At 35.6% G+C, this 12,833-nt stretch overlaps 1 protein-coding gene across 1 annotated transcript in view; it reads right to left on the minus strand.

Annotated features, from left to right (window-relative positions):
• RAB3IP (RAB3A interacting protein) overlaps positions 1–10,995 on the minus strand; it is a 25,400-nt gene extending 14,405 nt beyond the window's left edge. The window contains exons 1-4 of the mRNA XM_010295175.1: positions 10,723–10,995; positions 10,254–10,515; positions 3,018–3,113; positions 387–470 (exon numbers count right to left, since the gene is read on the minus strand). Coding sequence (XP_010293477.1) covers positions 387–470; positions 3,018–3,113; positions 10,254–10,515; positions 10,723–10,973 — 693 coding nt within the window. The 5' untranslated portion in view covers positions 10,974–10,995. The remainder of the gene's footprint in view (positions 1–386; positions 471–3,017; positions 3,114–10,253; positions 10,516–10,722) is intronic.
• Between the last annotated feature and the right edge of the window lie 1,838 nt (positions 10,996–12,833).

Consider the following 12,833-nt stretch of genomic DNA (forward strand, 5'->3'; position numbering starts at 1 on the left):
GGGGGGGGGTGGAGGGGAGGAGAAAAATGAAGTCATTAACAAACAAAAATATTGTATAAGGCTATGAATATATTAAATCATTTAACAAAATTTCCAGTTACCTTGGTTCAAATCAAGACTTCATCTTCCAACAGTACTAATACACAGATGCCTATGCAATTGCATACTCTAGTACTGGCTTCCTATACACCTTGCTAGCTATCTGATACGATGCTGTGTCATCAGCTGTGTCCACAGACAGTTAACTAAGAATACTTCACGGTGACACAAAACCACTTAGTATATATTTTAATAATGTATACAGGTAATGCTCTATTTACATCTTCATGATTCACACTTTAGATTTATAACCATGTGAAAAGACAAAGCAAGCAAGTCGGAAAAAAACTCACCTTTCCCTGTGCTTCTTTTAACTGTTTTTCTGCTGCAGCTTGTTTGACATTAGCTTCTTTAACCATTTTGTGTGCTTCCTATAAAAAATGTTGAGCTAGTGTAAATGCATCAAGTTTACAAGATCCAGTAAATAAATAAAAAACCCCAAAACACTAAGGACATACTTTTGCTTCACAGAGACTACTCGTGAATAGTAAGTTGTGCACAATCTGAAATTAAATAGTTACGTACCAAAAAATACCTACAAATCCATTATTTGGATTCATCACTGGCTCACCAAGTTTCTTCTCCTTGGTCCTGAGCCCAGATTCAGAAATTCAGCAACTCCACCCACCCCCCTCCAGCAGGAACAATACCCATCATGAACACCAGGCTCCAGTCACACTTCAGTGGCTGACAAGTCAAGTTCCTTGATCCCCAAGAGAAAGACTCAACCAGTAGCAATGAAAGCAACATGGGCACAGTAACACATTCAAAAGAACTTCTCCCTTCTTCTAGCCAGAATAACCAGTTTTAGTCATCTGTAAATTTCTGCATGAAGGAACTGGCCAAACAACTATGAAGTCTAAACGCTTACCATCAATAAAACAGACAAAGCAACAGCTTAAAAATAGTTTATGGATGAATAAACATTTCTTTAGTAGAACAGAAAAAGCGCTAAAAACCAATCCAAGTGAAAAACAAGGCTAAGCCAATAAAGAAGAAAGTGTAAAAGGACTGGGAATTTTTTTTAAACATCCTTTTACCTCATACCTCGAAGCCTTTTGTCTGCATAAGGTATTTGTTTAGGCTCTGATCCAGCAATTTGCGCCTGTGATCAAATTACTGTTCTTACTTGGTACTTACTGAAGGCAACAAAGACTGAAAGATCAGGGCCACCAACTAAATTACTTGGGATAGGATCCTTCTCATATCTGTAAAGCGCCTAGCACGTATCTGGACGCTATATAAATAAAACAAAAAAGTTCATACATCATCATACCAAAAGATCTGGCTCCCACTGGCATACAACACAGCTATATAACATGGGTTTGTAAAATTCTCTAACAACAGACACATGCAGGAATGGGAACATACACATTTATACAATGTGTACAAATACATTTAACATTGACCATGCAGTTTCTGCTTAAGTGATGCACCTTCGAATGCAAAGCATGTTACAGTGCTATTACAATGTAATAACGTAATAGATACACCCAGCTGTGTAAAACAAGTCTTCATCCTCCATTAGGATGCATTAATATAATCTTGAGCATATCCACTTATAGGGTCACTGAAATTAGTGGGATTCAGAATAGAATGCGAACTCAAGGACTGTACATACCAGTGCAAAAAAATCAAGAAAACTCACTGTGTTTTGTTAGGCCCCCTTAGTGAAATCAAATCACAAAAATTCAAGTGACATGCCCACAACAGTTCTTAATCATTAAAACTCAACAATTATTACTAATACACTATATTTCAAACATAACTTTAACAAACTGATACACTGTTGTAAGTTATGAAGTGCCATTAATGTAAAATTTCACTGTTAATTTTTTTTTTGTTTCTCTACAGTTAAAATACTGCCCAATGTTTTCCTCCCCCACTCAACATAGACAAGTATTTATGCCCAAAGGTACCTTTCCAGTCTCCCATTTATTCTCTACACACAGGAACCACTTTAAAGTAAATCTGCCCTACCGAGATGATGAAATAAAATGTTGCCAACCCGTAGAGCTGTTTGTAATTTGACTTTTGAATGCCAGTATTTTCAAGGTTTTAATAGCACTTTTATACCAATACAACATCATAGGTTTAAACACTGTTACTAAAATATACCTAATGTTGTATCTTTATGCATATGCTGAAAACCAATACTTACGATTTGGTAAACACACAAATCATCTCCCGATTCTGAAATTTATTGTGACAGTTATGGGTATCACAACTCAGCCGCTAGGCATTCCTATATATATTCCTATGATAAAATGAGAACTGCTCCTGCTTCAAGTATGGATTTAAGATTTTTTTTGTGTAATACAAGCTCACAATCTTTGCTGCCACTACTGCCACCTTCTTGAACGAAAAGATCCCACTTAAAGTTCAGGTTTCTCACTTGATAACCAGGTATTCCACCCTGGTGCATCACTCAGTACTAACATTTGTTTTCAAGTTTGTGGGAGTAGCATGCTGCCAGACCCAAAATTCAAAAGCTGAAAGCATGGTTAAGTTATGTACCTGCTACCTCCATTGATCTGGAACGACATTATTTTTTTATTTAGTCACCATGGCAACCTCAAATTTAGCTCTTATCTAGATAGCCTTGTTGTCAGACAGAGAAGCTGTCTCAAAATAGTTATGCCAAAAAATAAGCCTAAATAGTTTTAAGCTTTCTGATGTATTTTCCTTATTATCTTCGTTTTGTGTCTAGGCATACTGACAAGCTGAACAAGGTCTCTCATCTAAGTGAAAACTCTATTCCTTGCTCTTAAGCCTCTACTTCAACACACCCAGGTCTTCAGGACACAAATCCCTTTATAAGCTTATTGCAGAAAAATTCAGCATATAATATACTGATTCTACATAAAACATCTGTCTCAGCTTCCTTTAAGTATATCACATCGAAGACTCCAACAAACCTCAAACAGACTAGCTGTAAGTTCTTCCAATTCCTGTCCAAGTTGATCTCGCACTTTAGAAAGCCTTTCACATTCTTCATCTTTTAACTTCAGCTCCTATGGAAAATTGAAAGTTATTTATTCTGACTTAATAGTAATTTGGCCTTTTAAAGCTAATACCACAGAGAAGGGGGAGAAAAAGAAAAAAAATAGAGGAATGTAAAACCTTTGCTAAACAAAGCCTTTCAAAATATTAATCTAAACACTAGAAACAATTAAATTAATGCTGTATATAAATAGCTATTTCCTCCTGCTATACAGAAATATACCAGGCCAATCTAAAGTATCTCTATGCCAGACATCAGCTTTTCCAAAATACTCTGAAGTAAAAAAATAAAAAAACAAACAAAAAAACCACACACAACACTTTTAGTCTTCTATACTTTAAGGAAAAAGTCACTTAAAATATAGATCAACTTAATTATTGGGACAGACAGAATACCAGTTCTGTTTACCCACTTCTTAACAGACGCTTAAAGAAAGTAATCCATTTAAAAAAAAAATAGTAATTCAAAAAGCTTTGTCTCTAGACAATCCACAATTCTAAAAGAATCTTACTATAGTCTCCTGCATATCTCCTTACAACTAACACAATTCCAAAATCGTATCGTAATTACAACCTTGCTCTTGTTTACACAGATATATAAATCAAATTAAAACATCTTAACGAAATTCAAAATGTTATTTGTCTACACCACTAAAAATTGAGTGAAGAAGGCCTGACCCTACCACTTTTACAGTAAGATCTGTTTTACAGATTTGGCAGTATAAGGGTTACACATGCCCGATCTCATCTGTATTATCCCAAGTCTGAGGGAAAACTGGGGTAATTTGCAGAGCAGTGCAAAATGTTAGACAAGGAATTGGAAAGAAGAGTTCCTCTCCCCTTCCCCAAACATTAAACTCTGGAATTTCTCGCAGGAAGGAGAAGGCTGGAGAGAAAAAGGAAAAGAAAACCAGCAGATAGCCCATTCTAACCTTTCAAGCAGTTTTTTGGCCATACCTCCCCTCCCATCCCCATCTAGTTCCTCCTCCTTTTCTTTTCCCCTGCCAAGCTAGCTATTACACTACCATCCCTCCTGAAATACAGGACCCAAGCCTGTCACTGGCACGTTCAAGACTCCAAATGCAACATAGCGATGATTTGCTTTGAAAACCTCCAGAAACCAGTAAAGAAAACAGCTACCTTCAGAAACCTCTGGGAGGCCAGTCACTAGAGTCATAGAAAGGCCCAAATGGCAGCTTCCCTGTGCTTCTGGGAGCTGGTTAGCATTTCTCCCAAAATCTTCACAATTGAGGATTGTTGTACACAACAATGTGGGAAACCACATCTTGCCATGTAGCACGCTGATATTCTGTCTTGCTCTCAATTTCTGCCATGAAACTGGCAATACATTTTCCTCTAAGATGAAGGGTCCTGTTTGACTTCAGCTCCTGCATTTTACAAGTGTTTAAGGACTGTTCCAGACCCATTTAGTATCAAAGGCGTTATTTCTACCCTCTTTTATTTGGTTTTAACTTTGGACATTTTGATTGATTTTTAGTCTAGTTTGCTTGCTGTTTTGACTTTTTGCTTTCCATATGCAACCTTTTAACTATTTTGAAAGGTACCACTTAAATGATGGTTCTTTTCCAAACACGGTATATCTCAAATAGTACTCAACTCTTACTTACTAGCTGCTATTCTGCATACAGTGGCTTATTTCTCAGGGGAAAAAAAAGCAGGAAAATAGCTACAAATGGAGGGAAGAGAGAGAAAAAGGAATACAGAAAGCCAAAGAGGAAAAAAAAGGTTAAAGAAAGGGGAGACAAAATTTAAATTAATTTTGTATTGGTTTACAGTATTTCCCATATAAAGTATGGTTCTTAATAAGAAAATAGAAGCATTTTGCATCCGAATCTTTCAAGTTTCACGTGTTCCTATAAATGGAGAGAATACATCAATACATCTCCTTTGCTTTACTTCACTGATTTCTAAGGAAAATGCTAGATAAACATCAATACATCTTAAAAACCAGTTATATTAATATGCAGGTCAACAGTTATCAAACTCACAATGAAGACAGAATTACCCCAGGTTCACTTCTGGGCTACCACTATAAATACACTATTTTAAGTAAGATGGTTACAGTTTTGCCTGCAACTGGAAAGATTAGGGGGGTTTAGATTAAAATTTAAGCAAACAAGTAAAGCTACTTAATGAAAACAAAAAGTAGACATCACCAGGCAGTCTGCTACACATGGCTGCTTAGCTAGACTTGTCAAACACTGGGCAAGTTTCCATGACGTGATTCAGGAGGAGCGTAATATAACACATTCTTTTGCCAAGCAAGTTTAATAGCTCAGGTTTTTTAAGCAGGGCAGAAATAAAGAGTGCCCAAAGCAAAAAGCTTAGCAGTTATTAGAAACACTAATACTGCTTGTGTCTTAAAGGCATTACTGGAGACTTCCCAGCCATACAGAGGCAGAAAAGACAACTGTGTGTGCTGCACTAACCATCCATGCTGCAGTCCTTCCTGCATTACTGTTCTGAAGAAGTTAACTACATGAAGATGAGCTATTATGAAGCACAAACACGTACAGTTACCAAAGTAGGTAATAAGAAAATTTAACTTGCATGCAAAAAAACCTTAAAAGATTAAAAAAAAAAACTACATCAAAGAGTCATATTATTGCTTATTTCACTTTGATCTTCACAGACTACAAGGTGGGTCTTTAGAAAGAACCAGTGAGAGAGAAGGAATACAGATTACTGCTTCAAAACCATTCATATTTTAAATTCTAGAAAGAAAATCATCCTGCATCTAGTTCAGCAATTTAACCAAGTCAGACTTAGATGCAGAAGATCAAGGAAAAACAAAAGATACCACCTAAAATCAGAACTGTGGAACACTGATGAATTCTGAAGTTGTCAAAAAAGTTTGTATTAACATTAGAATAAATTTCTATTTGACCGGTCTTCACTCAGCACCCACGTTAAACAAGCTATGTAAAAATTAGTCCATTGCAACCACATTTACAAGGGAGTTTAATGTGACAGAAGGTCCAGAATATCTTTTCAGAGATAAGAGCATTTCAAAAATAATTGAATTATCTTATGGTGTGGGTGAAGATGCTTCTGTTTTGCTTGCATGTGATCTTCTACTTGCCTGAGAAAATTTCTATGCCTACGATACACTACAACAGCATCAGTCAGAGGGTATGGAAACTGAAAACTTTCATCACTCAAAGACAGAAAGGAAATGCTAAAACACCTTCAGGGAACCAACCCATCTTTAACAATCAGAAGCCAGCGGCCTTACAATTCAACCGCAATTTTGTTCTAGAAAAGCTTGAAAGTATACTCTTCACTGGAGTTCTGTGATGGTATATTATTCTGGAACATCGTCATTTTTATTGTTTGTAAACTTACAAGCAAATGACAACAGAAAATTTAAAATTATGAATGTACTGTATAGCACTACCGGAATTCCTGGATAGTTACTATGAATCAATTTAGTCATTAATCCATGCAGAGTTTTAAGATGTCATGTTTTACTGTGGAAAAATAAAGAGATTTAACCGCCAGTGTTAACCTGTGCAGAAACACCATAATAATGTCAATAGCCTCTGTTACAGTGGATTCTTTGACAATGCAGGCAGAACAATGGGGGGGGGGGGCGGAATCTACTTCAAATCCTGTATCAGATCTTGTGTATTAAAGACAAGAGATCAAATTGTAACACTCTGTTTCTGAAATAAAGAAAGCATACAAAAATTTAAGCCTCTGAAAGAAAAATCTAGATCTGAGGATCAGGTTCTTAAACTACACTGACATTTAAAATACCACATTCTATACTGTCACCTGTTTCACAAGAATCACTGTATCAGTGTGGAAAAAATTCAATTTCAGGGAAATATCAGTAATTCAAATTTCTACTACAAGAAGTCAAACATGGTTTTACTTGTTACCAACAAGGCTACAGATCTTATTCTAAAGACCCTGGGAAGCACGGAATTCATTCTCAAACTAAATACCGTATTTGCAACCAACATCTCTGGTAGACTGCTCTTTCCTCATCAGAGGAGGGGACTAACCACCAGTGACTGATGAACTTATCAACACAGAAACCTAAGTTTCCCTCTGCAGTCATGGATGACAGTCTGATTGATGAGGAAGTAACTTCAGGGCCACATGATACAGAAATTCAAGGAAAACATGACTATGAACTGCCACAGCTTAGAAACTACAAGCTAGCTATCCAAAATACATGCAACATGCTGGTTAATTAAGACAAAAAGCAAAGAAAGGTATTCCTTTGCGAAGACTCCACTAAACGTGCATATCAAGAAATACCATATATCAAAATACCATCGTTATTCTCTCAGGTGTTATCTAAGTGTGGTTGATCTACCTTCAAGAACCACAGTGACACAGCTCAATCCAAACATGGCAGAAAAAATGCAAATGCATAGAGACATGAGGAGATAAGGTCCCAGGCTTTGAATCACTAAGTCTTCTCAATTTTTCTGCCACTGCTTTAAAAGGGGAGAAAAACAAGAAGAAAGGTTCAAATCATCTAAAGCAAGGGCTCTTCAGTTCCACTTTACAGAATATAGCCAGAAATTAAGTCTCCAGTGAAAAAATAAGCAAAAATGACGTGAATAGTCTCAACAAAGTGTAAAAAACCCATGTCATTTTAATTAAGGGGGCATTTTACGGCAAAAGTATGTCCAATCTTATACACTCCATTAGTATAGAATGCTGCCCTGCTGTTACCTCTGACCCAACCTTTCTCCCAATCCTATGACATTATTTGGTGCTGCAACTAATATGGATTGAAGTAGAAAGTCTATTTCCTCTTGTCAAGAAACAAATTTTTGAAAGAGTACTTTTTTTTTTTGCCAGCAATGCTGTTCCATTTGAGAAATGAAGTCTGTAGTCTTAAGAAATACAAGGCATACACAAAGGAGGAAAAAAAAAGGAATAAATCTTTATTCTATTCCTGAATAATTTAAGAACCATACTTAAATATCTAACAATTGCACGCCATACTATACTCTCTAATATAAAAAACTGAAAGCATACTAAGAAAAATGTTTCCCTCCAAGTAGATGCATGAAAAAAAGTTAGATAGTGGATTCCTAAGCTTCAAAATTCCTATTTCCTTTCTAGTTCCTTTTCTGATCACAACTGTAACAAATTCAAATCAACCTTTAATGCATATTACAATAGCATAGAGTTTGGGTAAGAAATTTGGAACAAATGAGAAATGCAAGATAGCACATTTGTGTTTACTTTGTTCACCCCTGCAAAGCCTGTAAAGTTTCCAGGCTCAATGAGCTTACAAAATTCAAGTGCAAATAGTAATTCTAATTTTTCTCACTGCTCCTAGTAAACAGCACAGACAGAGAATTTAAAACCACTAAGCAATAAACAACTAGCTATTCACAGGCACTACCTATTAATTATATCCCTACAGGTTTTTAAGCTGAGTACTCACTAACAAAAGTGAATATACTTGGAAATAAAAGTTTAAAGACTGCATGACATACTGAATATCACGGAGCGGGCACAGCCCTACGTGAACAGCCATGACTTCTGGAAGAAAGCAATGAGGAGATGAACTAGGAATAGAAAAAAAACTAGTCCACATATAAGAAGTAGAAGAAAGTAGGTATTACAGAAGGGATAGAGTTTAATGTTGTACAGTCTGTAAAGATTCCTGCTATGATTTCTACGTTACCGAGCAATTCTGAAACAGTGCAAATATTGCCTACTTGTCATCTTAAATAAGTTATCCATCCAGTATAACACTAGTAAGAATCAACCTGATGGGTTGAGAATCAGCAAGAACTTTGACATCAACAGTCTCAAGTTAGTGCTGAATCGCTTTTGTAAAAGACAACCCAAAAGGTTTGAAAATACATAAAAAGCAGTTAATATGTCCTAGCAGCCTTACTGCCATTTCCTTAAAAACCTTAACCAATTTTGGAGTGAAATAGGAAACATTTCAATCTTTAAAGAGACAAAGTGGTATACACTGGAATAAGATTTTCAGACTATTCCAAGGTAACAGTGGCAGATCTGAGATGTGGTTTTCAAGTTTGTTACCTGTACTTTGGTATACTGTCAGAAGCTGGAAGAGCTTTTCTAAAGTTTAAACTTTAATTTGTTCTTACTTTCTAGGGTTCCAAGTTTAAGTGCTAGGATTATACATTCACATGCAAGGTCATCAAGCTTAGCTCAGGTTAACGTTCCCTTTCAGTGGTCAAATGCTATGCAAACTAACACATTAGCAAAGGAAGCAACTACTCAGCAATAAACAATCAACAGAAGTTATGTCAAAATCCATATTCAAGATTCACATTAACAAGGGTAAATGCAACTATGACAGAAACGATTACATTCAAGAAGATGATGTAACAGAGGAAAACAAGTTCAAACACAAGATAAGATGAGCTTAAATCTAAACAGGAGTGGACTCATGTAGAGGAGAGGAAAGGGCACAGATACAAAGAGCACAAAAATCTACTCGAAAGTTTAAGCACAGCGGGATGTTATAATGATAAATAATGCGTTTGCATTTATATAGCACCATCTATCCAAACAAGACAAAGCGCTTTACAAATATTAATGACTTAAGCCACAGTGTCTTTCAAAGGTATCCATATTCAATTTGAAGTGTGGTGTAACAGTACTCTAAAGAACACCAGTGACATCTTTATTGCTTCTTTCTATGCAGGTATTCCCCTATGAAACATCATAAGTACCCCTGCTCTACAGCATTTCTATATTCCATGACACATGCTATACTTTTATACTCTAGAATAAAGAAGACTCAAGAGGTATATAATCAGCATCTATAAATACTTACACAGTAACAATGGAATGACAGAAAATTACTCTTTTTCTCAAATGTCAGAATGAAAGAATGGTCTACATTTCAAAGAAAAAGTATGTTTAACCACATATTGCAGCAAAAGCTTTCCATGGTTAAGTAGCAGCAGCACTAGAAAAAAAACACTATCAAGGAATAATTCTAAGACATTAGCATTGCACACATTCAGAATAACTTTACATAAAATAATTAGATCCTAATAATTCTGTAAGAAAAGAACAGACTTAGACTGCACCTTCTGGCCCATCTATCATTCTGCAATATTAGAACCACTTTGAAGAGAAAAAGCGGGAGGAGACAAGACAATGAGGCTTACCCTCTGAGCTTTTGCAAGTTCTTCTTTCAATCTTTCATAGCCCTTTTCTCTTACTTCCAGTACAGATGGGCTCCGTAAGTGAGATAAACTGTCTGTGCTCAACCCAAAAATATCTTCATTTCCTTCAGCAACATCTGCTACTGTAGCACCCTGCAAAAACTCTCTCTCTGTGTTATTGCTCTCCTTTCTGGAATTATTGTGACTGAGTGACCCACCCTGGGGTCCAGAGGTAGAACAAAGTACTGCGTCGGTAACATTGATGCTGTAAAGAGAGTGATATATTTTTTTATTTATATAAGAACATTAAGAAGTATTTTAGAAATGGCAGTAGTGGTGTTGAATGTACCATTATGAACACAATTTAATATTACAACATTGTAAGTAATATTAAAATTATATCTTGAGTAAAGCAAGCAGTTTATATGCAACAAACATCGGGAATTTAAATAAAAAGATACACACAACTTACCTGACACCTGATGCTTCTCCACAATTCAGTTGTCTGGGAGATGAATAAACAGGTTGCGTGGGAAGGTCAGAAACATTTAATGCATTGGGTTGGATTGGTGTGGAGGACACAACAGAAGGATGTGGTCGGTAGATAACACTGGGTGAGGTAGTTTGTTCCTGAGTCCCTGGCTCATTTACTCCAAGAAGATCTGGAGTAGTGGGCGAAGCAAGATTCACTTCATGAAAGCCTTCCAAGGGATCACTGGCCATAATAAAAGCCTCATCATATGAAACCCTGAATTAAATAATCACATTATCAGAATGAAAACAGGAAATATTTAATTATATCTGACAACTATTGAATTAAAAAAACACCCAGTCAAGTGTGTTCAGGATAATTCATGACATAATGGAAACTGTGGACTAATTTTGCAAAAGTATCAACTTCAACCACCAAAAATATTTTTCCATACATTGTATTGTTGAGACCGGACGATCTAATACCCGACTCCTCATCTAAATGGGATGATGAAATCAAGAACAAGGTCTATATCATAAAAGAAAGTAATCTTTAATATAGCCTAGAGCTGTTTTGTATCAAAACACAAATATATTACATTCGTGAAAGACAGGGAGACCTGGGAACCAATATGAAAAAAACCCCAAACTTAAACCCTAAAGCTTCCACTTTTAATCTCAATGAAGCAAATAGAGACAGAAATCAGTGAACCTTTAAATAAATTACAGTCCATAGCAGTTTTGGTTAAATTACACATCTGATCTTGTCACCATTCACTGAAATGATAGAACTAGCCCATAAGACTTCTCATGAAGTATGATGATGTATATTTAATACGTCACATGATTAAGTGATGATGACAATTTTAAGTATCACACCAAAAACATATTACAGGTAAAAGTGTACTACGAATTGGCAATTCAACTGACAGTATCTTCTCATTTTATTTTCATTTTTTAATTCTGTATTTTTTCATAAGATCAACAGAAAACAAGTACAAGACATGAATTTTACAAGCCCCAGTAGAAAGCTTCTATTTTCCAGCAGTTTATCAGAAATAACAAAAATTTTTGCATAATTCAAAACTATAAATTGGAAGTAGCATGGAGAAATTTGTGAAGGAATTACTTCACTGCAAAAAATTTTCCATGTTATATAAAGAAGAGAGAAAACTAAGGCTTCATAAGGTACTTAACATGCAAAAAAAGAACTATAGCATGTAAAGGAAATAATACATTGCATTTTACAGAGAAGTCTGCTCGGATCTTACAACTGAAAAGACAAGGCAGAGAGAAGTTCTAGAAAGTTGATGGTCATAGCCGTGAAGAGATGATGCCATCTACTTACATGTACGTCCAGTTCATTAGCTAGAAACAGAAAATACCAAGAATGGAATCCCCAAATTAGCATATGCAGCAATGTTGTAGTTACATCAATATTTTCTGGTCATCTTAAACTCAAAGAGCACTGTTCAAAACTGGTTTGCATCTCAAGTATTGTACTAAGTGTGTATACACCTGTCTTAAGTTGCTTTACTACAGGTATATGTGGAAGAAATTCATTTGTTCTGACAGCAAGAATATGTTATTATTTTTGCTCTGCCTCTGTTAATTGCTCCCACAAAAAAATCAACCACCTCTAAGAAACTTCACAGACTTAAGGGACAAAAAGGACTTTACAGGAATGAAAGGGATGTGTTTTGGGTTTGGGTTGGTTTTTTTTTTTTTCCTCTTCTGCAGAAATTTGTTTTATTTTGAACTATCAACAGCAGTTGCAAAAACATGATTCACACAGAAAAACACTCACAGTTTTGTGCTTTGGAGCTTTTCTATTATAAGACACAGATGAACAGCTGATTTTTTAGTTTAAGTTTGAAAAACATTATTGTTTGTTTTCCCTGTTCTTAACTAGTATAAGCATTCTAATTACATGCTCTACATGACGATAAAGCCTGTTGAGTCAACAAATTTAAATGAAGGAACTGTCAGAGTTACAGGACATTTCTTCAAGGTTACATTTCAAAAGTGTTTTCCTTTCTACAGTACAAGAATTACATACCATTATTTTACATTTAATAAGCTAAAATTTTGCCATCTTGAAAAAAGAGAATT

Source organism: Phaethon lepturus, unplaced genomic scaffold, assembly GCF_000687285.1.
Source record: "Phaethon lepturus isolate BGI_N335 unplaced genomic scaffold, ASM68728v1 scaffold6929, whole genome shotgun sequence".
Lineage (NCBI taxonomy): Eukaryota > Metazoa > Chordata > Aves > Phaethontiformes > Phaethontidae > Phaethon > Phaethon lepturus.